At 46.3% G+C, this 27673-nt stretch overlaps 11 protein-coding genes across 11 annotated transcripts; 7 read left to right on the forward strand and 4 right to left on the reverse strand.

Moving 5' to 3' along the window:
- Positions 1–245: 245 nt before the first annotated feature.
- On the reverse strand, positions 246–2372 carry C8R40DRAFT_1109172 (uncharacterized protein). Its single transcript, XM_046228289.1, has 8 exons — positions 2277–2372; positions 1921–2216; positions 1778–1831; positions 1659–1727; positions 1442–1578; positions 1053–1376; positions 672–819; positions 246–589 (listed from the first exon to the last, which is right to left on the reverse strand). Exons 2-8 carry the CDS (start codon positions 1993–1995, stop codon positions 398–400), a joined length of 999 nt encoding a protein of 332 aa, XP_046085590.1. The 5' UTR covers positions 1996–2216; positions 2277–2372; the 3' UTR covers positions 246–397.
- Positions 2373–3318, reverse strand: C8R40DRAFT_1252684 (rotamase-domain-containing protein). The gene is made up of 3 exons (XM_046233720.1): positions 3231–3318; positions 2960–3181; positions 2373–2902 (listed from the first exon to the last, which is right to left on the reverse strand). The coding sequence occupies exons 1-3, from the start codon at positions 3234–3236 to the stop codon at positions 2636–2638; spliced, it is 495 nt and encodes a 164-aa protein (XP_046085591.1). The 5' UTR covers positions 3237–3318; the 3' UTR covers positions 2373–2635.
- A 20-nt stretch (positions 3319–3338) lies between these two features.
- C8R40DRAFT_1237916 (uncharacterized protein) lies at positions 3339–4709 on the forward strand (the record flags this gene model as incomplete). The annotated part of the gene is made up of 5 exons (XM_046233449.1): positions 3339–3519; positions 3568–3730; positions 3805–3849; positions 3902–3916; positions 4516–4709. Exons 2-5 carry the CDS (start codon positions 3583–3585, stop codon positions 4707–4709), a joined length of 402 nt encoding a protein of 133 aa, XP_046085592.1. The 5' UTR covers positions 3339–3519; positions 3568–3582.
- Positions 4710–5055: 346 nt separating this feature from the next.
- C8R40DRAFT_1109193 (uncharacterized protein) lies at positions 5056–7508 on the forward strand. Its single transcript, XM_046228290.1, has 6 exons — positions 5056–6047; positions 6102–6148; positions 6199–6303; positions 6407–6478; positions 6533–7117; positions 7199–7508. The coding sequence occupies exons 1-6, from the start codon at positions 5292–5294 to the stop codon at positions 7362–7364; spliced, it is 1731 nt and encodes a 576-aa protein (XP_046085593.1). The 5' UTR covers positions 5056–5291; the 3' UTR covers positions 7365–7508.
- Positions 7509–7548: 40 nt separating this feature from the next.
- On the forward strand, positions 7549–8194 carry C8R40DRAFT_1171596 (uncharacterized protein; the record flags this gene model as incomplete). The annotated part of the gene is made up of 2 exons (XM_046231729.1): positions 7549–8103; positions 8156–8194. 2 exons carry the CDS (start codon positions 7549–7551, stop codon positions 8192–8194), a joined length of 594 nt encoding a protein of 197 aa, XP_046085594.1.
- Positions 8195–10832: 2638 nt separating this feature from the next.
- On the forward strand, positions 10833–13058 carry C8R40DRAFT_1109208 (cytochrome P450 monooxygenase pc-bph). Its single transcript, XM_046228291.1, has 3 exons — positions 10833–11897; positions 11956–12656; positions 12794–13058. The coding sequence occupies exons 1-3, from the start codon at positions 10943–10945 to the stop codon at positions 12860–12862; spliced, it is 1725 nt and encodes a 574-aa protein (XP_046085595.1). The 5' UTR covers positions 10833–10942; the 3' UTR covers positions 12863–13058.
- A 33-nt stretch (positions 13059–13091) lies between these two features.
- Positions 13092–16824, forward strand: C8R40DRAFT_1109217 (THO complex subunit 1 transcription elongation factor-domain-containing protein). The gene is made up of 6 exons (XM_046228292.1): positions 13092–13890; positions 13939–14252; positions 14370–15415; positions 15511–16024; positions 16101–16556; positions 16626–16824. Exons 1-5 carry the CDS (start codon positions 13131–13133, stop codon positions 16425–16427), a joined length of 2961 nt encoding a protein of 986 aa, XP_046085596.1. The 5' UTR covers positions 13092–13130; the 3' UTR covers positions 16428–16556; positions 16626–16824.
- A 707-nt stretch (positions 16825–17531) lies between these two features.
- On the forward strand, positions 17532–18183 carry C8R40DRAFT_1171599 (uncharacterized protein; the record flags this gene model as incomplete). The annotated part of the gene is made up of 2 exons (XM_046231730.1): positions 17532–17673; positions 17735–18183. 2 exons carry the CDS (start codon positions 17532–17534, stop codon positions 18181–18183), a joined length of 591 nt encoding a protein of 196 aa, XP_046085597.1.
- Positions 18184–18581: 398 nt separating this feature from the next.
- C8R40DRAFT_324696 (uncharacterized protein) lies at positions 18582–19354 on the reverse strand. The gene has a single exon (XM_046234709.1). It carries the CDS (start codon positions 18985–18987, stop codon positions 18616–18618), a length of 372 nt encoding a protein of 123 aa, XP_046085598.1. The 5' UTR covers positions 18988–19354; the 3' UTR covers positions 18582–18615.
- A 721-nt stretch (positions 19355–20075) lies between these two features.
- C8R40DRAFT_1047362 (kinase-like domain-containing protein) lies at positions 20076–21397 on the forward strand (the record flags this gene model as incomplete). The annotated part of the gene is made up of 6 exons (XM_046224436.1): positions 20076–20135; positions 20189–20278; positions 20348–20524; positions 20586–20660; positions 20712–20936; positions 20999–21397. Coding segments are annotated over 6 exons (1026 nt in total), but the record flags the coding sequence as incomplete, so codon positions are not given.
- A 329-nt stretch (positions 21398–21726) lies between these two features.
- Positions 21727–23320, reverse strand: C8R40DRAFT_1171602 (UDP-glucose 4-epimerase; the record flags this gene model as incomplete). The annotated part of the gene is made up of 6 exons (XM_046231731.1): positions 21727–21865; positions 21973–22244; positions 22328–22491; positions 22551–23117; positions 23171–23204; positions 23267–23320. The coding sequence occupies 6 exons, from the start codon at positions 23318–23320 to the stop codon at positions 21727–21729; spliced, it is 1230 nt and encodes a 409-aa protein (XP_046085600.1).
- Positions 23321–27673: the final 4353 nt, after the last annotated feature.

Here is a 27673-nt window from a genome sequence, read left to right on the forward strand (position 1 = left end):
TGAATTGTTGTGCCTTTTGAGGTGCTTCCTTCCAATTGCAAGTAATGATGCATCAAACACCTTCGCCAAGTCTCCATTTGAGTCTCTTCCAGGTCATCTCCCCTTGCTCCAGGCAGTTATGTGACCTCACAACTGGGAATGAACCATCCAGGAACGTGGCAGAACGTAGCGGCATCCGAATGCGCCGGAGGACGGGAGAGCTCCTCCCGCCTTCAATGTCATTAAGTTTACACTTTCGGCTTGGTTCGTGAAAGCACATGAATCGATAAGCTACAGTAAAACATCAGGGAATATCAGGGCGACTACTAATCGGATCCATATGGTATTACAAATTAGTTGTAATTCAGCGAGCTTAATGCTGCATAATGGTGGAAGATGCTGACGCACATACAACGCACTAAGCGGCAATAATTCTCCTTACATTCACTGAATCACCCACTTGAATGATCCCACTCCCTAGTGGAACCCCGTTACAGCCAACACATGGCTTCATTTTGTTTTGAGGGTCCAATCCAATCCGGAATTTCATTAATACCTTGTACGGTACGGCTTTATCTCGTACACCGGTGTCTGGGCAAACATTAGGCAGCTGCAGAGAATGTAAGTAAACCATATCACGATGGACGTAAGGATAATGGCAACAGTATACGGAGTGTGTAAGATCGACGTACCAGGCACCGAGCGCACTTGCTTACGAGGAGAATCCCAGGTTGTTTCTCTCCTGTTATTTCGGAATCATCATCTGAGCCAATGCTGATCTCTTCGAAATTATCTTCCGCAAAAGGACCGGCACCCCGAAGAACTATATTAGGTCGGAACCTACGAACGAGTGCAAGAGGTCGTCAGCTGCCAAAAATACTGCATACAAACATAGCAGATTGAAAGCACAGGGTAACGCGTTTTTGGCTCAAGCAAAGAGATGTTTGTTTCAACACTGTTCGGTAAGAGGCCCGGTTCTGTATGACAACGGGTGCCAGAAAGAACTCTTCGGAATCGGGAAACGGAGACCGGATGGGAGGTGGGGGCAAAATTAAATCATATGACCGACCGACCTTTCAATGACGAACTCCTGCTTAGACCACTGATCCGCAATACCCTGCATCCCAACTCGCGAGCGGATCTCTTCATGCAATACATCGATGCTCTCTTCAGAGAGAACAAGGAGCGGATACCCGTCTTGATACAAAGTTGTAGCCTTAAGACCTGGGAAGGAATCAGTTGGATCACAAGGCCGAGGTTTGTTCCCCTTCACAGTCAGATGAACAGAACGTCCAAAATATTCGGAGAGAATCGTGGACGGGGAGCGTCCACTCGAGTTTTGATTTTCACAGATGAACCCGTCAACTTCGTGTCCCCACAGTGCGATATTACTTAACCTATAATAGGAGACGAAAATCAGCTTGTCATTTCAGAGTTATGCAGAGGAGATACAGTTTCAAACCTTTCCCATCTCTCTTCGACCGGGTACAGAGGCACAGCGAATGATTCGCAACCTGAATTCTCCGGGAAGGAAATTTTTAGTACACCACCATGAGGTGATCTGTCGTCCGTTTCAATACGTGGAGTGATTAGAACCATCTAAGTATTAAATATGAGTGGGAAAGAACACTTGTCCATGACAGTAGACGACGCCTGACTATACATCTGATATGACTTACCTTGGCTACTTCCCGAGCAGTAATTACTTTGTGAGAATTGGCTTCAATGATGCAAAACCTCCTGTCGTGCTTAACGACAAGTGAGATTTTTGTAATCGAATTCTGACAGTGAACCCAACCTCTAAGCCTTCAGGTGAGTAACGACATGATTGAAGTGAGGTTCCACGACAGCTCTTGATAAAAGAGAGGGATTGAACGCTATCAGTTAAGTATCGTGTCGGATCTGATAATCGTGTTGGGCGCATCTAGGGCGGCTACTTACTTTGATAGGATGCACGAGGATTTTCGATACTTGGATGTCCTTGTGCATGCGAATTGTTTCTTCCAATACGACCATTGCTGAGAGACTGTCAGAGAATCGGGCTTCCTGTAGGCAAAGATAACGGTGAGAGATTATCAGGACGGTTTAGCGAGGGACTCCGACATGACGTGCATCGTGTACTTGCTCTCACATTATTTACAGAATTGATAGCGTCCGTATTTTCCCGTCTCAGCACGCGGTGCCGGTTCTTGAAAGCCAGAGCCGCAGTAAGAATAACGACGCATGCAGCTAGCCACCTGGTAAATGCTATTTTAGCCACATTGTATGTTCAAATATATGAATCGCTTTCGGTGAACCCCATAACGAGACACGAAAATCATTCAAGTTCCATACATTTGGACGACGAAGGAATGTAGACAGGGAAGATGGAAGCCTTGAGAAAGGAGGAATATGACTGAGTCTGCGGAAAGCGGGTCCGACTCGGGAGTTGACTCCGTACGCCGTCCGGGTGTTCTGGACCAGAAGGAAACTTCGCAGTAGTTCAGAGTAAGGGTGGTTGTCGTAAACGTGCTCTACGAGATAAAATAAACAGGCACTGCTTGATTGGTCGTCTTCGGGTGCTAAAACTACAGTTGGTGATTTTAAGTACTTCATCTCTCTTTGGCTCTCCTTCCCGCTTGAGGCGTGGCCCGATATTCAAATTACAGAAAACCCATCAAGCTGTCCTCATCACCAGATGGACTCCACTGTCTGTACTGATTATGTCGCTGATCTGCCCGACTTCCAAAGCGTAAGCAGCCTCTTCGAAAGGTTTTTGCATCTGTCCACGTCCGAAGTAACCCAAATCGCCACCTTTCTCGTGAGAGGAGCAGTCGGAGTGAACCGCCGCGAGCTGCGCAAACTTTTCAGCAGAGCCTCCAATTTCGCTTTGATAGCCTGTTAGAACGTCGATAGCCTCGTCCTTCGAGCGGGTGATATTGGCCTGCGAAAGTTTTAGGAAGACCAATGACGATTAAATTGGTGTTTGAATTGGACACACCTCCTTCCAGCTCGATGGCCTTCGACTTCCATTGTGCTTCACTAGAAGATGGCTTGCGCGGACCTGACCAGCAGGGACTTTGGGACGAGAGAGTAGGTCAGCCCCTGGAAGCTGTTTGGCCTCTTCTTCTGTCATTCCAGCAGGAAGATCCCAAGTAGACTCTTTTGTTTCCGTGTTGAAGAAGTAGAGGACTCCCCTAGAGTTCGAAAGTCGAATTTCCCACTAGCAGATGCATGAGCAGAAGGTGATATAGCGGTAAAAAGAAGCATACAGTCATTCTTGAAAGTAGTACGAGTACAAGTTAGTACAGATGAATCTTTGGTTACATAAGCGCTCGGGGGTTTCTCCATGGCGGCGATTGAAGACGGCAAGCATTGCTCGAGTTCTCATCTTTCGCCATTCACATAACACTGAGTACCTAGTGCAGGGTATTGACACCCATTTATTGTAAGGACGCGCCTTTCTGGAGGTGTGTTGAAGTTCACACTCGGGTAACATAGGTGTCCCGCGTATACGAAGTAATACGAACGACTCGCCCGATAGTAGATGTCCTTCGTACTGTGCGGAACTCTTCGCATTTTAGCCTGCTCCACTGACCATAAAAATAGCTGGCTGATCTAGCAATGGGCCAACTCTTATGGTCTATCCATTTACAACCTAACTGGTGGCAATCCGATCAGAATCAGTCTATCCACCAAAGCTGGGCAGAAGATGCAATCACAAGGGATTGGAATGTCACAACATCTTCATCTATAGCTTTCAGAGAAACAGGTGCTTGACGTGTTTTTATCGAGCTTGCGCATATTGTTTACTGAGTTTGTGGTGTTAGATATCCTATGTTCTAGATGAACTCCGTGGGTATGCTCTTCTCAGAGACGAAACTCACATTGGTATGAACAGGTATGAACTTTCTTCCTTTGAGTTCAGAAATTTGTTGCCTAGATTTAAATCAGCCAGGTATGTCTGACTGTACCCTCAACTCCATGACCTTGTCTGCTTTGAATGAAGTGTTTAAAGTGCTCAAAACAAATAAAACATTTGCTCAGGATACATTGATAGTGATCGTCGTAGACCCTACTCGACATCAAGCCTCAACTTCATGAATCCGTATATCAGTTGCTACAACGCGCTCTGAACATCTCAGAATACAACACAAGATATGCTTGTTTTCAGGTGTAACCTGACAGAGTTAAGTATGATTTTGTAGATCTTGGGACAAGTAGAATTTGTGGTAACTCCATGGCACGTCGAGGGCATGAAAAATGAGGGTATCGTCGCTTGTGGACTTCTCTTCACTGCGGTGGTGAGAAATATGTTCTCCGAATGATTCCTGGAATGTCGAATATCTTTATCAGGAGAACATTGAAAGCTGCGGCGTTCAAGTTCGTAAGGCTATTTCCTATCCTCGAGGGTTTGATTCCGATGACACCGAGGCCACACTACGTACCTGGGGGGTCGGGGCTGAAAGGTGGTGATCGGTGATCAGTACATTAGCTCGATTCCTATTCGAGAAGGACTAGCGGTAGTCTTTCCCAACATATGACAACACAAACTAGCACCCATCACCGTCCTCAGTTTCCTTCTCGTCGATCTGGATGCCTTACCTGTTATTTCTACTGCGAACGTTGCTCCGCAACAAAGAGCGTGGATGTGGAAAGCATTGGATAGTCGTCTGGCTGTCGAGATTGTTGAGAAGATTCTGGAAATGGTGGATGGGCTCATGGATGAACAAGAGAGCCAAGGTCATTAGGAAAATCTGAAGACCGAGCGAGAGTCGTTTTGGCTGTTCAATCAATTCTGTATCCCGTTTGTCGTATGGAAAGGCTTGGAACTGATGAAGTCTCGAAACAAACAGTAAGTGGTATAGCGGCAACTGTAATGTCGGCTTGAAACGAACTTAGGTTCAGCATTATGCGCCATTGTTTTGGTTTGAATTTGCGACGCTTGTTGCCCATCTTATCTTTGCTGCTCAGCTCGCAGCCTAATATTTAAGCATATTTCAGCTGCCGTGAGACGACGTTGAAGTAGAGAAAAAAGACAGGACCTGGATAACTTGAAACGATGTGAAAAGTTACATATGTAACCATATTTAGTGCCTCTTGATAGCTCTTGATGTAAAAATTTTGATTCTCGGACTGCCGTTTTGTTTTCCTAACTTTCTATATATTGGCACTGGTTGTCTGATAATCATTCTGTTTCTCTGTCCTTCTGCTGCAACTATTGATTGGCCGACTCTTGAAGACTCTTGATTGTTTCCCTCGACCACTGACTGATATTGGTCGGCACACTCTTTGGGCATATCTTACTCCTCCTTATTACTACTGACCATAGGATGTCTGAACGTCCAAGACCTCTCACAAACCTCGACGATACGCGAGACCTTTCATCTTCTAGCTCACCTCTTGCTTCAGCATCAGCTTACGAGCACCAGTCGTTAACACCACGTACACCGCGTTTTCGGGCTGGATTCGGCGGATATGAGGAAGCTGAACTAGGGGGAAGAAACAGACAACACGACGACGATGATGATGAGGAGGTTCAATCTTCAGCAGCTCCGCTTCTGCGTTCAAGTGTTGATAACGACAACAACGATGGCTTGTGGCAGAAGGATGTACAATCGTTCCTGGGGCTCGATAAAGTCAGTCCCGACATGATAGCAGAGCGGTTACCGGTGGTAGCTGGATGTTTAATCGCGGGGTTGCTATTGTTTTTTGCGCTTGTTGCGTTTCGTAGCCCAGGAACGTTGGAATACTATATTGGGGCCACTGTTCCATCGGAAGCCAATTCCACCACAAGTCCGACCTCGGTTTCTCCTGTAGACCCTTCCCTTCTCATTTCTTACGCCAATTACACCTCATTCCCGCTCCTTCCTACTGAATATGTCTCGGAATGTTACAAGATTCATCCAGAAGGACGGATGAAACCAATGAAATACTGGGGAGAAGACGGCGTACCAACGAAGGATGTTGCTCACCATGAGCCACCAGAGGGCACTTGTTCGAGCACGATAACATATATGCTGGATGGAAGGATTGGTCTTGCAAGTGATTTGGCATTGATAGCACAAATAGCGGCGCTTGCCAGAGAGGTGAGTGTGTATTAACTGGGCATATGTTCATGTTCACCGACTCGACGTGTCCAGAGAAACCGTACGTTCCTCGTCGATGATACGTACTGGAACCGTGGCAAGTCCGTGGCTCTTAGTTCTCATTTTTTCTCGTTCCCTGACAACTGTTTAGGTGGACGGACCACTTCCAAGATGTTCGCCTCACTCAACCGGGACCTGAACCTGGGTGTCTACCTCCACCGTCGGAAGAGCTGGTCGCGTGTCCAAGACAGGTCAAGTAAGTCTTGTCTCCAGCCTCTCTTTGTAATTCATGCATGCAATCCTACACCTTTGTCATATTCGAATATTCTTTCGAACTCCTGTCTAACGTCTCTTCCCAGGCACTGGGTAGTGAACTCCCATACTGCCAAATTCCACCTAAGTCATGGATTTGAAGATCAATACGAGGATGCGTAAGTGGCCTTTATACTTATCCCATCTCCAAAATCCGACGTTTCGGATTGTAGTTACGCACGGAACCTCAACCGACTCAAACCTATCTTCCTCCGCGCCTCTGAGTCACTCACACAAACTATCCGCCCGAGTGAAAAGAATGCTGAGTTAATTGCGGAGACTAGGAAGGAACTTGGCACTAAAATTTCGAGCAACTACATAGGCGTTCACATCCGTCGCGGAGACCACAAAGCTAAATTTACCAAGGGTCCTGAGGGATACGTACCTATCGAGAATTTCGTCAATGAAGTGAAGGGAATCAAGGAGCGGTTTTTCGCAGAGGGCGATACAACGATGGTTTATGTCGCCTCAGATGATCCGTATGCTATCGAGTCGTTTGAGAAACTAATCTCCGAATCGTTATCACCGTCTCGCGGTTCTGTCCAAACGTTCTCACTCCATGCCAGTTCCTCTCCTTCCCTTCGAGCGCTCGCTAGTCCGAAAGCTTACGTTCAGGCCGAGTTCAGTGCGCTGCACGAGGACAAAGTGATGTTGACGAGAGGCGTCATAGTCGATATGGCGCTAGTTAGTGGGCTTTGGATGGAAGACGGGGATGATAATGGAAAGATGAAGCCAGATGCGGTCGTTTGTACGATTGGGTAAGTGATTCATCCCACATTTGACGCTAATATCAATTGATATCCCTCCCTTCCTCTTCCTGTTCTCCTTGTTTCATGCAGATCTTCAATATGCCTACTCTCTGCTCTCCCGCTTTCTTGGTCCCCCGCTTTCGGCGATATGGACCCCAAGGGACTCGGGTATCCTGTTCGGGACAAGCAGCGCTGGTTAGATGTTGATCAGAAGGGTGTTATTGTTCCTGCGTGGAAGGGCTTTCAGATGTTTTGAGCGGGTTATGCGGAAGATGAACGAGGCGAGGGGTCTGATGAAATTCCTGAACTCACTATCTCTATATATATGTGAATTCTTATCTTTTGGAATATACACGCATAGTTGGTTAAACCCTCCCTCCAATAATATGTACTTAAGCGCCCAAAGGTCCCACCTTTCTTTCGTCTCCCATCTTGGCCTCATGAGCCACAATGCGATCCTCTATGCAACTAAGCCCCTGCTAGCCATTTGGACCCGATTGCTGCCTAAAATTATCTTTGGACGTTCCAGCTCAATGGTGGTACTCGCTATTGGGGCTACTACTTTAGCTGGTGGCCTTGGGGTCAGCATTTATTCAGCCTACCTGGACCTTCGGTACATGTGGATTGAGCATAAGCTTGCTCGCACTGCAGAGCTTCTTGCAAAAGTAGAAGCAATACGTGCTGCCGCCGATCGGAGGTACGAGTTTTTGGAAAAGCTCACTAGTCGGAGTAGACAGATGACGGTAGAAATTGAGCGTTTGCAAACTAAAAGGATGGAATTAGTGAGGGTTTTAGATTTCAACCAGTTGCCTACGGCGTGCGCGGTTACAGATGACGAGAACCCAGCGTTTGAAGGATACGATGTGGTGCTGCAAAAGAAAGAAACCACGGGGAAAATTCTAGAGTTGGTGGCATTGGAAAGGCATTGGAATGCGGAAATGGAATGGTGGCATAAAGAAGCAGAGCCGGAATTCAAGAGAAGGATGGCCGCTCAGGTGCGCAAAGTGCAATATTTCGTACTTGTCTAACGTTCTTACATTCATATAGTCCTCTATGCAGCATCGAACTATCTCCGAAAAGTGTTAATAGAATCTCTAGTTTAGGTTGTCGACGGAACATATGCATTCATTCACTTAACAATCTTAATTATACCCAAAGCCAATATAGTCTTCTTCATCTTGCAAGAGCATCATGATCAAACACCTCCGCTGTACACAAGAAACGCGTTACTTCTGAATTTGATGTAACACTGGAGCCCCGTCTTCTATTTCCTCCAACGAAGATGCATAATTGGATGATCAAGTACGTGGGCTTGTTTGATCAGGGTTTAGGTATATTTGTGCATCAAGCAGCAGGTCGTTGGAATGTCGTAGACAAGGTGGTGTATCCACTGTGCATGGTTGGCCTATATTCCAATTCGCTCTATTCCAATATGGATTTGGTCATGATTTTTATAGGCAAAATCGAATAAAATCGCGACTTCAATGTCGACACAATTGGTCAAAATGTATCGAAAATGCTGATACAATGATCCCATAAGCCCTCATTGGACTGAAAAAAATCCTCAAATTTTTAACGAATCTGAAGCACTTATACAATATCCTTTTAGGGTCTTTGAGGTCCGAATTCCCAATGGTCCCTAAACATACATACTGCGCGTTAGCTGCTAATATGGCGAAGACATACCAAGGCACCTTGGACAACCGGCTCACCGAAATGCTCATCACGCGATCAACCCCATTGAAGATACACATTATAATTAATGTTTGTGTGGAAAGTATTCTCAACTCGTTCGTGGTGAGAATGATCATTCACAGTCGAACTGTTCATATCGCGCCCAACATTGCTGAATTGGCTATTTTGTACAACAAGGCGAGATTCGGGGGAACTAGAGGAAGACCGTGCCGTCCAGGGGTTGGTTCCAAGTGGTAACGACGGACTTGGACTCATCAACGTCGTGGGCAGCAGGGGGGAGGAATGCGGTAGTACCATTTCTGAGCTGGGGGAATCCTCCTTGTATAATTTTGGAGGGGAGTTGGAGGGGATTTGAGTCTTCGTGAATAAATGGTCGGCAACATGGTAAATTCATAATTACCGCTCGCTCCATACCTCTCAACGGGATGTTCAAGTTTTCTGGAGGCTCCACTGGGATGTTGCTGGTTAATTCGCAACCTCCGCACTACCCTTGTTATGAATCCCTGCGGTTTCTGTAACTTTGAAGAGATTTTTTCAACAGAATTACAGCCTGTGTGAGAGTCTCAAGTTATCAAATGAATTCTTGAATAGAGAGGTGCTTCACCTTGGTCTTCATCACACGCACTCTCTCTATCTTTCGAAACAGGAATGTCGAATTGATGATACCTTCAAGGACAAATCGTTATATACTTACGAATGGAATAATGGAAAGTCAATGGTAAAAAAGGGAATAAAACAAAAAGACAATAAAACAGGCGCAACAGGTCTGTAAAACGCAAGAACAACAGGCAATGTTTACAACATCAATTGTGTTCCGGACGCAGCATAACTTGCCTTAGGTCGAAAACTGATCTGGATACTTCTGGATAGTTGTCTCGTGGATTTGTGAGAATTGAAATATTACCTAGTTGGGCTTATTTATTTAATAACTTCAAGAAAGAAAGATAGATCGATAGATTCACAGCTTCACCCGTAGGTATGGTCCCAGGACGCAACAGCCGGTCTCGATGCTCTAACAGCACTGAGCTCAAGAGTAGGTAGACTGCCATCGAGTCATCGAGGCAAAGTTATACAGATGATTGAAGAAAAATGTGAGGGGATGTTTTCAAGTATGCAGATAAACTATTTGACCACTGGATCTCGCAGGACTTCGTAATTATCAGATTCAAGTCTGCCAATGGCCGCTATTAGCAGATCATCAGATCTCAAACCATGATGGAACATCCTTACACAGTTTCGAGGATCCTCGAGGGATTTATTATTGTCAATAGTGCGCCAACTGAGATGATACACTGACTAGCAGATTTGAGTTCGAAGAGACAAGGTGACGACCCTCGTGTTAGACGATGCCTTCTCCCGCCCTTGCTACAGCTGCAAGGTCCGAAGAGCTGTGACAATAAGATACATGTTTTGATTTCAGATGTGTTATACATAGATGAAGATGTCATGGGGAAGAGAGGCGTTTAGTAAGAATGCAGAAATTTTAGAAACTGATGTAAAATTGGTACTTGGATGTTCCAAATTGGTGATAGCAAAGGTCAATTGGACCCCATGCCAGGTCTACTTACCACTGACGTAGGGCCGACATACCTGGTCTGTTAATCCCGAATCCAAATTCCATGCAATTGTGCAGAACGAAAGCCGGAATAGATGATTCGTATAACTTGCTGCCTCGCATCCAACAGTATACTGTATCACTCCGAACATTGATGAAGGAATGTCAAGTGCATATTAATATTAGTATTCGGCGGATGAGTAATGAACGTCAATGAACGCCCAATTCGGTCTGCGCGCCTTTAACGCCTTAGTACTATAGTCTTACTTACTTGCAGTTAATGAAGAGTTCATAAAAGAAGAAAAAGAACGCCCAGTTCGGAGTTTCCTTCAGAAGCAGAACAAGTTCAACTTGAACTGGGCGGGTAGCTGAGGCGGCCCCGAATATGAATGTGAATGGAGAAGAAAATCTCTGGCTATGGTGGAGAGGGGACTTCATGGTCGGTCAAAAACCCGTGCGTTGCCCGTTCGCGTCGCTCACGTTCTCGAATATGATTGGCGGCAAGTCACGTTGTTTACCCCGCACGATCCCGGAAAAGCTTATCCGGGGTAATTTAAAATCTCTGAATACGATGCCATGTAAGTATGCTAGTTCACATTAGCTTGTCCTTCCAACAACCAGCAGCCACCATCATGCACGAGTCTTTTACATCGACCTTGCTCTCAACTGTCCTGCATAATCCTTTTGTCTCCCTCGGCATTGTCATCGTCGGCGTCCTCTTCACACACATTCTCTTACCTTACCTTCTGGATCCTTACTCTCTCAGACGGCTTTCTATCCCTGGACCACCCGCTGCCGCACTCTCTGACTTATGGCTTGGCTATCACAGTGCTAACGGACATCGTTCCGAAGTCGTTCATGCTTTACATGAAAAATACGGTCGAATTGTCCGAATTGCGCCGAACCACGTCTCTATCGCCTCTCCTGATGCTCTTCAAACGATATATGCACACGGAAACGGTGCTTTGAAATCAAACTTTTACGATGCTTTTGTTAGTATCCAACGAGGACTGTTTAATACTCGGGACAGAGCAGAACATTCACGAAAGCGCAAGCTCGTTTCGCATATCTTTTCACAAAAAAGTGTGTTGGAATTCGAGCCGTATATCAGGGTTTATGTAAAGGAACTCTCAGAGCAGTGGTCGCGACTGTACGAGCTCGCGCTCAAGGGTGAACGAGGAGATGAAGGTCAAGGCGAAGGCGGAGGCTGGTATGGACGAGATGGTCGGCTATGGATGGACGTTCTCCCCTGGTGCAACTACCTCGCATTTGATATAATTGGTGACCTAGCGTTCGGTGCACCATTCGGTATGATTAAATCTTGCAAAGATACAGCTCAGATACCTGCTTCTGGACCCTCTGCAGATCTCACCGACTCTAAGAGTCAGGTGCAGGTCAAGGAAATTCCGGCGGTGAAGATATTAAACGGCAGAGGAGAATATTCGATGTCAATGGGTGTTCTACCTCCGGCGTATCGCCCAATTGCGAAGAAGTTACCTTGGTTCGCAGCTGGAGCAGCAGACGTCAAAGCTCTTGCAGGTGCATTCTTTTCGGATTACCTTCCTCACTTCTCATGCTCATTACATATTATCTATAGGAATTGCAATCATGGCTGTGCGTAAACGTCTCGCAGCCCAAGACGCCGGTACTCTTTCAGTTCGCAAAACTGACCTCCTCGAGAAACTCCAGCGCGGAAAGGATGAAGACGGGAAATACATGGGTAAAGAGGAACTTACCGCCGAAGCGCTTACCCTCCTTATTGCCGGTTCTGATACCACGTCCAATTCGACCTGTGCCATCCTCTACTACCTCGCCCGTACGCCTTCCACTCAAGCCAGACTTCACGCGGAGCTGGATAAAGCTGTACCGGACATCGAATCGCTGCCGCTGACGGTGGATGATGTCAAGGCAGATAAACTACCTTACCTCGATGCGTGTATCAACGAAGGTCTTCGTATCCATTCTACCAGTGCCCTGGGTCTACCTCGTTTAGTACCCAAAGGGGGCATGACAGTCGAAGGAGTAACATTCCCCGAAGGGACCGTTCTTTCTGTACCTTCGTACACGATTCACCGCGATACCGAAGTATGGGGAGACGACACTGAGGATTTCCGTCCAGAACGATGGCTAGGCCTGGACGGGGATCGGAAGGAGTTGATTAATAAGACATTCAACCCGTTTTCGGTTGGACCGAGAGCGTGTGTAGGGCGGAATTTAGCGTTTTTGGAGTTGCAGGTTATTGTGGGGAGTTTGGTGAGGAGTTGGGAGTTTGTGTTGGAGCATGGGTTGGAGCAGGAGGTGAGATTTTGCTTGCTTTTCATATGTTTTGTGTTTTCTTGTTTTCGTGTTCCGCTCCTTCCTTCATTTTTACTTGTACCTACATCCGCTTCCATCTTGTTTTCCTTCGATGACACTCAATACGCTATTTCCCACAGCTCCATACATCCGAAGGATTCCTCCGCAAGCCACTTGGATGTCGAGTTGGTATTCGGAGGAGGGATTAGCAAAGAGAAGCATAGGCTACTTGTACGAAATGACGGTGGAGTGCAAACTGACTCGAATTACCTTCGTCCGATCTTGCGTGTGTAAAATCTTGTGGAATGTGTACTACTGCTATCTGTGTATATAGATACAATGTATTATCTCCCCTCAGAATAAAATGTAGACGATTGCGCGCCTTGCGCATGCGTTATTATTGCAGTTGGACGGTGGACCTAAAGGCGCAGACCGATCCCGTGACGGAGGGCACTTTCTCTCTGAGTCTCATCGTTCATGGCCAAAGACACCATAGAATTGATATACGGACGTTTACTTGATAGTCTTGCCACCTCCAACGTCTTTCAAAATACCGATGCCCTGATTTCTCTTGTTCAAAGCGCCCTCTCTGATGCCTCCTCTAACACTACCTCCAATCCCGACAACCGACGTATGAAATGGGAATATCTCATCAAGAGAGACGTATTTCAGCATGCGACCCTGGAAGGAAAGGCATTGGCCTCATCTAGTAATGAAGATGCAGAGAAATATTATGCGAAATTGCAAGATTGGCTGGATTTGGCGTTGGTTTTCACAGAACTAGGAGCGACGGAGGCTTCCTACGCGTTTAGCGTCGTCCAGGACTTGCTAGAGACACAGACAATACCTTCTTGCATGAAGATCTTTGATTGGATAGAAAGAAGGTCGAGGGACAGGGTGTCGACGATTATCAACACTACCACCAGTTCCGTAACTGCAACGTCCTCTAGCTTGTCCTCCGCAGATCTAGGCTCTGGGCGTCTCACATCTGGGATGCAGCCTCAAAAAGGAAAAGCTCTTGTTCTCTTACGAATGTTGAACGACCTTCTGCGGCGTCTCAGCAAAGCTGGCGGTGAAACGATAGGATTTTCCGGCCGGATTTTGACTTATCTAAGTCAGGTCTTTCCATTGGGAGAGAGGAGTGGTGTGAATTTGCGAGGTGAATATGGGCCGACGTGGGAGATGCCGGTGAGAGATTCGGAGGAGAAGGAGACCACGGAGAATGCAGAAAACGATGGTATGCATTGTACAAACACTATTTACTTTTACACTAATCTTTCCGCAGATTTTTACAGTACATTCTGGTCTATACAGCTTCCCTTCTCGAAACCTTCGGTTTTTGCTACACCCAATCCTCCTATAACTTTTGCACAATTCCAAGACGCCGTCGATAGAGTTCTCCCAGTCATCAAGGAAGCTACGGCGAAGGAGAGAGCGATGATGGGTGCTGGAAGGAGTGCTTCCACGATGGGACCCGCGACGTTGAAGCGGAAACGTGGGCAGGGTGAGGAAACGGTGGTCACAGGAAACGTAAATAAAAAAGCGATGGAGTATTTCTTTGCAAAGTTCTTGACGAGTCCTGAGCTATTAGACCAGGAGGTAAGCCCCTCCTTGCACCTTTTTCTACGTATAGTTCTCGGTCGACTGTCCCTCTACCTTGACTTTATCCTCTCTTCTGTTCCAAGATACGAAATTGACGATCCGTTGTCCACGCAGCTCGCAGACACCCACTTCCGTCGCCAAATACTTTTCCAACTCCTCATCCTCCTGGATCACCTTCTTACACATACCAAAACCGAGAAAGCCAAATGGATAACGACCAAAAATCGGAGTCTTCATATGCCCATTCCGGAGTGGAGCTTGGACGATGCGTTAAACTATACAGGTCCCGTTGATGTTAATGCGACGATTGTAACAGGACCCAGTGCAACTTCTGGTCTAGATGCAATGAAAGGTACTGGCACGTCAACCTCAGTGACGACCACTGCTGTCACTGGCACAAAGATAACCGAAAAGAACGCGAAAAATACCCCTGCGAAACCGTCAAATTCTAAACCTTCCTCTTTATCTGCTCCTACTGCTCTCCCTACCGCATCCGCGACTTCAACTTCTGTGCCCGCCTCTATCCCACTACCTAGTACGAACACAACCAATATCACAACCACCCCGTCCTCCAATGCACAACACGTAGATAAACCAGAACGCATGGATCCCATAAAGTGGACGCACCTCACTATTTCAAGGACGATCGAAGAACTAAGGCAAACTCAACCTCCTCCCCTCTCATCTGCAGGCGTATCCGGCCCTGCTTCCTCTACTGCAGGAGTGACTGCCATAAATGGTCTCACAGGCCGGGAATTCGCCTCTACCGTCCAGTCCCTGCTCGAACGCGAAAAGGGTTGGATCCGGTGGAAAAACGAATTATGTGACGGAACAGTGTTTGAGAAGGGCGTGTGGGAGCCTTCGGACGAGCTACTCGACTCTCTGAATTCGGTTGAGGGAGGGAAGGACGAGGAAGGTATGAAGTTGGATGATGAAAATAAAGCGGCTGGGGATGCTGAGGGGAAGGAAGGAAGAAGGAAGAAGCCGAAGACGAAGACGATGTATGAAGCTAGTCGTGGATTGCGGGCCAAGATGCGTGGACCGTTTTATAGCACGGAGGAGAACCAGAGGGACTGGCAGTGGGACCTTGGGACGGAGGCGTTGACGGAAATTTGGACTATGGGGTATCGAGGGCTGGAGGACTTGGAGAGAGGGTTTAGGTGGGTGTTTCGTCCCTTTGTTTCCATTTCCAGTATTATTTATTGGTCATACGACGTACGATATTTCACAATGCTGACTATCTTCCTTCAAACAGCCCTGGGACACCACACGACTTTCTTCACGAACTTCACCTCCAAGAGCAAAGGATTGAGCTGCGAACCAAAACCCTCCGGGCGCATCAGGAACGACGGCTGCAAATGGAGCGCGCAGCGAGGGAGAAAATAGAGAAAGCGGAGAGGGAAGCAAAAGAGAAGGAAGCACAAGCGATGCATGAGAAGGGAGACGTGGATATGACGGATGTAAAGAAAGAGTGTAATGACGTGGAAATGAAATCTCCAGAGAACGGTTTGTTGCCCTCTGTGAAGACGGAGCTTCTGCCGCAACCGATTCCGGTCCACGTTTCTTCAATACACCCTTCGCTACCTCCAAAACCCGGATCGAGGGCTGTATCTCCTCTAAAACCTGCGACTCCAGTGCCCAACGCACTGCCAACGTCAGCCCCAGTTGTGTCTACCATAACCATGCCAAAGACGACGGCAGTTGCATCAACTCCAGCACCAACAGTGCTGGCTTTACCACAAGATGAACAGATTCGTAAGGCTGAGGAGGTAAGTTTCGAATTTTCATGAAGTTCTATCTTATATTCCATCGGCGTACTGACATCATTCTTTATCTCTTATCTAGAACAAAACCCGCATAACATGGCTTGCTCTTCGTTCCGCTCGTGATTCCGCCCAAGGCCATCTCGTGCATTTTAGTAAAATTGGGGCAGGGGATGTGAGGATGCTTTGTGAGGAGATTGATAAGGCAGAGCGGGAGAGGGAGGAGAAGGAGAAGGCGGAAAAGGACGAGAAGGAAGGTTCAATGTCTGTTGATCAACCGGATGTTGACAAGGATTTGGAGACCGACGAAAAGGTGGAGAAGGAGGGAGAATTGGATCCTCCTGGACTTGGGTTTTCAGGCCCTCAGGTCCAAGAGCTCGATACAGAGAGTGATGTTAAGATGGAATAGATGAAAGAGGCTTATGTCTAACATGATCTCAGAGCTATTTGATTCTACAGAATATAACTTCACCAGAAAAAACATTTACAGGCTCACCTTTGGGGGACATTACACCTTGCTTGTGTTACTTCTCACTTGCCTAACAATGTTCTTTAATTAGTTAAACCTTGTTATACATCATGAAAATTGCAGTGTTCAGTTCACACACAGATAATAAATGAATGCTTGTTTCAGTAGCCAGTAAGCAAAGATTGTACCTGGGCAGGAAGATGTGGGATAGAAACGGCAAGCAGAAAAGCTTAGGGACAATGCAATATGCTGCGATATGGTGAGGGAATTTGTTGTGGGGCTGGTAAAGTGCAGGGTTGGAGTCGGAGTTTGTTAGATGAAGGGAAAGTAAAAGGGCTGCATCCGGATCCCTTTTCCCCTATAAGGCATAAATATGACCCTGTTCCGCCGTCGGAACGGACAAAGACAGCTTTAAAAAAGATTTTGCACGGGCGCTCGAGATTATGGATTTTCAATGACCATTGCAAGCAAGCAAGGTAATTATTAGACGGTACATTCTTTCTAACATCCTGAGCAGAACTTGACTAGGGAGGCATAGGAGCTCATAGTAGTAGGAGGCTAGCAGCTAAGCGAGCAGCGTATCAACTGTCGGTCTGATCGCATCAGAATGGCTCACAAAGGCCTGCAAAAGCTTACGGCCCCAGTACGGCCCTACGGGAAGGTTATCCAGTTTGACCGTCGCTAGCCGTTGCCCTATAAGTAGTCCTATTTGTTTGAAGTTTCTTTTGTTTCCCACTTCGACATCGTTTCGGTGAGATTTTTTCGTCTTTTGTCATCACTCAAACTCACTCAAATCTCTCAAGCTTTACAGCTCAGTTTTACACGTACGTTCTGGGGGTAGAATTGCTGGTCAAGTCTATCATATCTATTCACGCCGGTTCGGTGAGTACCTGTGCATGCCATAGATCTTTCGCCATCCTACCTCCCCCTGTTAGCTATCGTCCCAGTTTTACCAAGCGTTCTCACTGCACACCATCTGACTACTACCTCTTAGTTCTCAGTCCAGCCTTTCAAACAATTCTTTCTCGCTCCTGTTATTTAACAATGGTCATCACGTTTCCGCTATCTTTATCGCGTCCTCTCTCTGGAATCATCCTATTTCTGCATATCCTTGGTGCATCGGCTGCTCCTCTGGCATCCAACAATGCCTTTGTGAATACCACAGCGCATTTAGAACAACGTGACAGTAGGTTTTACTTCTTTCCATACACCGCCTAATGTCTAATGCATTCTATGCTGGAATGTAGATTATCATTGGGACAATGTTGCAGTCACATTTCTTCCTTACAATCGCGAATTGAGTTACAAGGATAACTGGGCCATTAAGTTTGGCGAACGCATGAGTAGGTTCCATGCCGAAGAAGTGGTTGCCAATGGAGTTGTGACTTTTCAAATCAAAGAAGTTCTGAAAACATTCCCTGTTGGTGGTAGTGTTGGTCGGGTTAATTTGGTGAATCGAGACGGAAAAAACTCGGCGTTCGCGAAGATTAACGCAATCGAACCTACTGGGAAAGCTCAGTTCCTTTATGAGGCGATGAAAATGTTGAAGAACGATTACAATCTTGTTCAAAATGAGAGGGAGCTTGCGTACTGGAACGGCATCAAGGAAAAAATGGATGCCTTTACGGCCACAGCGCAGAAGAAAGCCAAGGCTCAAGCAATGGCTCAGAGTGCATTGGCATTGATGCCGCAATAGTGTTGTGGATAGCTGGTTGGCAATGCTTAGTCTCGATTAGAATATACATATTTATTGTTTTGGCGTTGAACAGGTGTGAGAATGCTTGTTGATTGAGACTGTGTGTGCTAGGCAGGAGATTGGAGTGGTACATTGATTTGTTGTTGAACGAAGAGGACGCCAATCTGACGCTAATCATGTTCCGCAAGAAAAAAATTAGGACAGAGATTATAGTAATTGTAAAGTGTTATATGTAATATTGAACAGTGTCGGATATGGATCGCCAAAGCGATTGCATTGACTGGCAAATCGTATGAACAGCAAGGCGCGTTGGCGGTCCAAAATCCCTTTTTTGTGGCGCATTCGGCTGTTCTTCCAGAACGTACTGAGTTTTCGACATCAAGATACATTTGCTTCCGCAAAAGATGTCTAGACTCACTTGATCTCGAGTTCTTAATCCTTGTTTCCTGCGCTCTCCTTGCCCTCATCTTTGGAGGCCGCCCTTTCAGCTTCTCCTTCACCGCTACTCTGATCACCAGCGTCTTCTAAAACAGCGAGCAACGTATCCAGGTTGTTTAATATCCCATCCAACTTATCCTCCACCCCATTTAGCACGCCATTCGCACCATCAATTTGCTTGAACAAGGCAGCTAGGTCTGATTCGCTCATGTCTTTGTTATCGTCTGCGTTTGAATCCATATGGGTTTCTGTTAGGACGGAAACGATATGGGAGATGTCTGGGTGCATGGATGAAAGTTGCCCAGAAACATTCTGAGTATTGTTATTGATGATAGTGGAGGTACCATTCAGTTTATCATTAGACATCAAAGGAGGAGGGCCTGAACTATGAACAAGTTCCTTTATATAGTCAACGGGAACAAGTCAACGTCTCTCCGGTGCGAACTGCCCTAACCCTAATTGCTTTGCCTATTATGCAACGATTTCGATTCTCCTGTTCCCATATAAACTCTCATTCACTGCTGCTTGGTTAATCGAAACATCCTGAATGACTATCTTGTCTCATTCGGGCAACATTTTCTACGCTCCAATTACAAGCCTCTCGGTGCACGAAATATTCTGCTCGGTACCACTTTATCGGTATAGGAAATATCAATCATACTCAGAATGCGATTGTCTTCTGTGTCCCATCTGATTCCTTCACTAGTTGATGACCTACTATAGAGGGGTCGCATATGTACTGCTTCACGTTAAGCAGTACGTATCTGTGCGAGAACTCTAGTTTTCGATTCGATTTTTTGAATAATTTGTACGCTCGAAAACTGCAGTCCCATCCTCCGCCGTATTCCTCGATGCGATCAGTATCATCCTTGGGATAGCCTGCGTTCTCTACAGCTACAACCGGCTAGCCTAGTCTCGCCATGGAGCGCCATGGCCAGCCCTAGCTGGTCCTGCTCGAGAGTCTGGATTGTTTTAAACATGGATCATGAGTCATATACCCTTCCACAGCTTCTTCATATAAGGCCAAGACCCAATCTATTGAAATAAAAGCAACGCCGACATGTGGTGGGTATGAACCCCCCAGTCCCGCGATTCCAGTATGTCAGTCAGTGCACGAATCCGGTCTCATGCAGCTGCCAGTCTTCACTCAGACTTACAACGCGCTCTCGATGAATATGACGCTTTCAAGCGTGCTAGAACCCTTAGTCAAAGCTTCAAACGGGAGCCACTGCAGTGGCTCGGGGCAACGGAAGCTCAGCGTATGATGGTCACTTTACAAGCAGTGAGACCATCCTTCATTATATGAACGAAACCGGTATTGAAAAGATGACTTACTAAGAAACTCTCTTTTCAAGGAATTAGACTCGAACAAGGGCAGCGAAACACACCGCAGAGCATGCTTTAGTCTTATTTGTTTCCTGGTCAAAAAGCTTCGTGCTTTACCTCTTTCAATATTGGTTATCCAGAATGTTGAACGAATTGGTCAGAATCCGGTCGCAGGTGGTGGGTTTGCGGTGAGTATTATTCCTGTCGCCGCTCAAATATTTTCATTGAAATGTGCTTCCAGGATGTATGGCGCGGAACTATGAATGGAAAAGCTGTGTGTTTGAAGGTCCTCCGCCTCGTTACTGAACAGGATGAAGGGGCTCGCGCCACGGTCCGCAAGGTTCTTTGCTTCACGCAATCAATCTCGCTGTTGAGGGTCGGTACTCATGTTCCTATACAGCGATTCTGCCGCGAGGCTTTGGTATGGCGACAACTCAAGCATCCTCATATTCTTCCTTTATTGGGCGTAAACATGGAATTATTCCTTCCTTCGTTTTGTCTCATATCTCCGTGGATGGAGAATAAAGATATCATCACATATCTAAGAAAGAATCCTGATCATGATTTATATCGCGCTGTAAGAAACATTTCAGGTCGAAATTTCTCTTTTCGTAGAAGGCTGAAATATGGCTGTTTAGCTGATTGATATCGCAGCAGGGATGTGTTATTTGCATTCAAGAGACCCACCAATTGTTCATGGTGATATTCGTGGGGTACGATCTTTTCGCAATCCCATTTGCGATAACAACTCACGTTGCGTCAAGGCCAATATTCTTGTTACAAACGATGGTCGTTGCTGTCTCGCGGATTTCGGTTTGGCCTTAGTTACTTCCGAATCTGTTACTCAAGTATGGTCCATCACATCATCGGGAACTACCAAGGGTGCGTTACGTTGGATGGCTCCAGAATATCTCGAGTCCGATGGATTAGCACCAACTCCAATCCACTCTTCAAGAGATGTATATGCATTTGGCTGTACAGTGGTTGAAGTAAGCAAATCGGATAATTGACAATGGGCACTTATTTATTGCGTCTAATACTTGTATCACAGATTATAACTCGAAACATACCTTTTCATAACTGCAAGACCGAGTATACGGTATTCTGTAGTCTTATGAAAGGTGAACGACCGGGTCGGCCTATATCAAATGAATGGTGTACAGATAATCTCTGGGAGCTTGTGTCTCGCTGCTGGGCACAGGATGCTCGGGAACGGCCTTCCTCAAATGAAATTTCCAATGTGCTGTACAGAGAATTAGAATCAAAACATCGACGAGAACGGGAAGATGTACAGAGGAAAGTCCAGCACCTGGTTAAACGAATTCAGAGGAAGAAGAAGGGATCTGGAAAATATGTAGGAAATGGAAGCTATGGGAGAGATTCAGCGAAAATTAAATTACTTGGTGGGTTAGTGCATTGGAGGATACATCCAAGGAAAAAGGAATTGTAGAATAAGTAGGCGGTTCCGGAATTAATATCAGCATGTTGCAGGAGCAGGACAGCAAATTCTAAAAAACAGATTCAAAGCTTGAAAATGAGAATCGAGAAAAGGTTTACAGAAGCTTGTATTTTTTTGAAGTACTTTCCCTTATAGTATCGGAGCTATCGAAGGTATATTCAAGTCATTGGTTATCGAAGGTATCGAAAGTCCCGATTATTGAAGGAGGTATTATAGTTCCTGGATACTTGCTACTTGGTGTGTAACTCATCAGAATTTAACTTGTAGAATTCTATCATCATCGATCAAACATCTCCCCCTCCACTATTTTGATCCACAACTTACACATATCCTGCAGGATTACCTTTCTGCCAATTCCATAGGTCTCTGCACATTGTCTCGAGATCGTGTGGGGCGTCAAAGCCGAGTTCGGTGCGTGCCAGGGAAGGGTCAGCGATTAGGGCGGGGACGTCGCCGCGACTGTTTTGTAAGTGAACAAGAAATAAATAGTCAGCAAAACTATTCTGACAGTGCGGATTAAATTGGCGAAGGAGATGGAATAGACACAAAGTTAGTAAACAACTCACCGCCTGCCAACAACCTCTGTCTGATACTCGAATCCGGTGGCTTTCCTCATGGCTTCAACGATTTGCAATACGGACATCCCTTTTCCTTTTCCGAGGTTGTACGCTTTGAATTTGCCTTTGCCTGCTCTTACACTAGCGAAAACTTTTTCGTTGAGAGTAGACCCTTCTTGGAGCGCTTGGAGGGCTAGGACGTGACCACCAGCGAGATCGAGGACGTGGAGGTAGTCGCGGACACAGGTACCATCGACGGTGGGATAGTCGTTGCCGAATACCTGGCGAGGTAACGAACGAATGGACGAGCCAGTAAAGACGTAGCATGAGAAAGGGAGAACGATGAAGAGCAGTTGAAGCATACCTTCAATACAGGATCTTTGACTCTCCCAACAGCCATATGCGCTAACAGCGGCAACAGATTACCTGGTCGTCCACGGGGATCTTCACCTATTCTACCAGAAGGGTGTGCGCCGGCCGGATTGAAGTATCGGAGGGATATCGCTTGGAATGGCGTTTTCGTAGAGCCTATCCTCGCCGTCGTTAGGTGGAACAAATAACCAACAAAATGACCAGGTGACACGTACCATCCGCCACCGCATTACCACTACTCTCACACAAATCCTCCACCACCATCTCACACATAACTTTCGTCCTGCCATACGGCGAATCTGCTTCCCTTCTCGTTCTTTCCGGAATCGGGACCTCCGGTGGTGTACCATAGACCGTGGCACTACTTGAGTAAACGAGTCGGGTACAGTCGAATTCAAGCATGATGGAGAGAAGGGAGATCGTTGCGGATACGTTGTTCTGGTAATAGGTGAGGGGAATGGAAGTAGATTCACCAACAGCTTTGTATGCCGCGATATGTACTACGCCCCAGATACCACCTTTCCCGTTCTCAGAAGAGTAATATTTCCCGAATATCTCCCGTACAGCAGAGTGATTGGTGAGATCGCAGTCGTGCGCATCAATGATTGTCGAATCAATATCTCTTTGCGAAAGTTGAGTATCCGGCCCTAATGACGCTTTGTGCTCTTCCAAAGCGAGTTCTGAGACGCGCGCGAGAGAGGCTGGGAGAGAATTATGGTGATTGTCGATGGATATTACTTTGTATTGACGCGTTTTGAGGAGGGTGTAGACGACGTGGGAGCCTACGAGTAGCAGTTCAAGCAAGTATTTTGCAAGGGTGAGCATAAACTCATACCAATATACCCAGCCCCTCCAGTGACTAGGACGTTCTATCACGGAAACAAGCCTCAACATCTGATTGTCATAAACCAAATGAACATATAGAACTGACTTTCAAAGGTTCTTCTTGTCCGCTTCGGCTTGCATTCGTAGTAGCATCCGACATCGTTTCTGGTCTTCTCTTCTTCCTTTCACCCAAACACAGAAACCGCGATGTCGAACTACCCAGAGCGAAATTTACGATATGCGCAGACCGGTGGAATCTCTCCCTTGTAACTTTAGGCCTTCTGTAAAGGAGCGATTGGTGAACGCTGCGTGTACTGGATTATGCGCGACGTGGAAGCAAGGAAAGGGAAAAACGTTTTCCTATCGCTTAACCGTTTCCTTTTGATTCGAATCGATAAGATCGCTTATGCTTCTCCCGCTTCAGGCATTTTCCGGGCCGTCTATTTGTCCGTTCAAATAAATCACGTTGCAAATTGAGACTGTAGCGTATATAAAAAGCAAAGCTACTCATGTGTTTTTTCTTCTGGCTCTCATCATGTCTGTTGAAATGCCAGTGCAAGAAATGGAAATTTCAGATTCAAGGGTAAGCAATTCATCTTGCTGAATTTATTGACTGAGAGAATATCTGCTCTTTCAAATAGAGATTTTGCTTATGCTTACAACTTGTTTGCTAGCCGGCTCCATGAGCCGGCTGGTACGAGTTCAGTTCCAAGGCAATCCTCCTAAGGATCTGCAAGCACATAAATTGCAGTTGTTGCACAGAGGCAGAGTGCTTGTAAAAGAACAAAGCATGAACGATGCAAGTGTTTTTCTACATAAACACTCAATACTTGATATAAGCAAATTGGAGAGAGTAAATTAAATGTAGAAGGACCAAAGTGTTGAGCAGGCAAGGAGTGCGTAGTGGGAACACTCTCCAGTACCATACCTGGTAGTAGAGCTTAGTGTCTCAGTGAGGCAATAAAAGTAAGAGAGAAGCAAGTTGGATTCCAGTACAGGATATGGCCTGTTTATATACATAACTGTATGACAGTATTACATAAGGAAGTACTGAGGAATCCGCATATAGTAAATAACTAGATATGACTACATATGACATATTATAACACATGATCATAATAGTGGCATGTGAACAGCATAGCCGCGTTCAACACACCCCCTTGCTGAGCAGCACAGTAAAGTACTTTGCTCAAAGCAATAGCGGTAGGCGTCAGACAGGACAGATAGCCTAAGGATTGGTGGACGAGTAGAACTCAAGTCCAAGCATTGAGCGGAATAGCTCAAATTTGATACGCCCAAGATTCTTTGTGAAAAGATCTGCAGGGTTGTTACTGCCATCTACGAAGAATACTTGCACAAGGCCACATTCGACAACTTCACGGATATAATGATACCGGATGTCAATGTGTTTCGAGTGCTTGCTAGTGACAGGATTTGATGCCATGAAAATGGATCCTTGATTGTCTCCAGCAATAGGAATAGCGTCAAGCTTATAGCCTAGTTCTTCAAGTAGATTACGGATCCAAACCACTTGACGGCTGCAATCAGACAATGCCATATACTCAGCCTCTGTAGACGAGTGAGCAATTGTCTTCTGCGCATGGCTGGTCCAAGAGAAGATGCCATTGGCAAGCTTCATAAAAAATCCAGTCTGTGACCGGCGTGTATAGGGATTGGAAGCCCAATCCGAATCAGTCCAAGCGCTGAGACCGATACCCGATTCACCATCATAGCAAAGTGCATATGATCTAGTACCTAGGAGGTAGCGGCAAATATAGAGTGCCTTGTTAAGGTGCTCTTGAGATGGGTTAGCTGCATGTTGTGCAAGCTTGGTAACAGCAAAGGAGATGTCGGGACGTGTACCCAACATAAGGTAGAGAAGGGAACCAATAACCATTTGAAACTTGCTACGAAGAGCAGAATTCGATTGGCCTATGGTGGGTTCAGGTTGGAACCCTGCAGGAAGTGGTGTATCAGCCATTTTAGCATTTTCCATACCGCAACGCTTAAGGACTTTGTCAAGGTAGGCGCATTGATCAATATAGATCTTTTTGCCATGACGATTAATCCGCATGCGAAGGAATTCTTTGGCTTCACCAAGATCTCTGCATTCCCAATGTGACATGAATTTCCCTTTAAGGGAATCTACGAGTTTCTTGTCAGGTCCAGCGAAGAGTGCGTCATCAACGTAGATGATGGCGATGACTAGAGAGCCATCTTTTCCTCGTCGGATAAAAATACCTGCATCAGAGCTCAGGCGTTTGAAGCCGAGTGTTTTCATGTATGAGTCCAGTGTTCGCCACCAGACAAGACCTGCTTGTTTCAGTCCATACAGAGCTTTGCGCAGTAAGAGGACTTTATCCTCTTTGCCTTTGATTCGAAAACCTTCAGGCTGTTCCATGTAGATAGTCTCATGTAAGACGCCATATAGATAGGCATTTCGAACATCGAGTCCAGTGAGATACCAGTTGTTCAGCGCAGTCAAGGCGAGCAACAGTCTAACAGTCTCAAACCGTACTACAGGAGAGAAGACTTGGTCATAATCAAGACCTTCAATTTGTGAGAACCCTTTGACAACAAGGCGTGCCTTCTTACGACCATCAGATTTGATGTCGAAGACCCAGCGGTTCTTAATGACCTTTCGGTCTGCTGGACGATCCATGAGTTCAAAAGTACCACGCCGTTTGAGCGCTTCAAGCTCTTCTTGGCAGGCCTTAAGCCATTCCTCACGCTCAGCCTTAGGTAGGCGAGTAATGTCCTTGTAAGTCCATTCACGGACGTTCTCAGAGCTTTTCAGCTCCCCCTCAAAGGGAACGGCCTTAGCCATGAGAAAATATATTAATTCAGCTCCCCCTTCCCGACATAGTCTGATCAGGGTATTAGCTTCGTCACCGGGAGTGACAGAGGGTTGTTCTCCATTTTCAGGAGTAGGATGCTCAGTACTAGGTCCGGGAACCTGTTCTGGCTCAGGATGTTCTTGCTCAGCCGAGGAGCTACCTGGCTGTGGTGCGCGTCTCTGAATATCCCTCTTTGGTCTCTCTACCTGTTGTTCCGTAGGAAGCTTAGTGCTGCTTCTAGGATCACCGGTAAGACGAGTAGGTGGTCTCCGCACACGACCTGAACGTCTCAACTGTTCTTGAGCAGGAGGTTGTTCATTCCGGGGTTGTGGCGGCGGACTAGGATCTCGTGCTGGCTGTTCAGCTGGCACAGGCGGTGCAACGTCTTGCTCCAGATCCTGTCTCATTTGGGGAGTGGTAGGTTGATGAAAGATGGGAACATCATCATCACCAGGTGGGTGGAGGAATAGGATCTTTAGGATCTGGGTTGCGATCTGGTAGTCGCGTAGAGCGATGACGCTCTGAGGATTTACAACGAGGAAATAATTGCTCGTCAAACACAGCGTGCATAGCAGTGAACATGGCATTGTTCGACCGCATGTAGATATTTCCGTGTCCACCGTCAGAATCTCCGAGATATGTCATTAGTTCTGACCTAGGCGATTGTTTGTTTGTCTGTATTTCTTCATGAAGATAGACATACGCGCCACAGCCAAAGACACGCAAGTGATCTATGCGCGGAACTTTGTTGTACAAAATCTCATATGGTGTCTTCCATTTGTGACGACGCATAGGAGTGCGGTTATACACATGCACAGCGTGTGCAACAGAGAATTCCCACCAGGAATCAGGAATACAGGCTTGAAAGCGCTGTGGTTCACTTTTCTCAATAATAGTCCGGATAAACCTTTCGGCTCTTCCATTCTGCTGGTGGATATGAGGAGATGACCATTGTGCTTTAATACCTTCGTTCTTAAAGAACTCATCAAGTGCATTGGATCTAAATTCTCCGCCACCATCAGACATCCATTCCTTGACGTTAGTCTCGTATAGATTTTTGACTGTGGCAATGAATTGCTTTATCACCGGAAGAGCTCCGCTCTTCTTTTTTAAGTGGCAGTAGAACCCATGCGAAGTATAGTCATCTATGAAGAAGATCGTATACTTGTACTTGTGGTACGAAATGGTAGGCCATTCTTTGAGGTCTGAGTGAATAATCTCGAAGGGACGTGATGCCCGACGATTAGTTGGCGGAAATGGACGTAAAGTCATCTTTCCTTTGGCACAACCTTCACATAGATCTTCCTCATGGGGAATGCTAAAGGTGGGAACACCTTCTGCATGTTTCCTCAGTTGAGTGAGTGCTTCGCGCGATGGATGACCCATGCGACGATGCATGGTAGTGTAGTCCACTGAGTGGATCACTAGGTTTACAGCCATAGGCTGTGGCGAATAATCTTTGAGAATGTAGATTGTATCGTTGTGAGTTCATGGTTCAAATGACAGGAATAAACCGTCTTTGTCCCAGAAGTCAACTTTGTCTGCGTTGCCGCGAACAGTTTTGCCATCTTGTAGGAAGCGTCCTTGTGCTATAAGGCGATGACTCAACTCCTTCATATAGAATACTGGAGCGATTCGTGCCGAATGCATGCGACCTCTAACATCCTTGAAATTTA

Source organism: Lentinula edodes, assembly GCF_021015755.1.
Source record: "Lentinula edodes strain Le(Bin) 0899 ss11 chromosome Unknown C8R40scaffold_21, whole genome shotgun sequence".
Lineage (NCBI taxonomy): Eukaryota > Fungi > Basidiomycota > Agaricomycetes > Agaricales > Omphalotaceae > Lentinula > Lentinula edodes.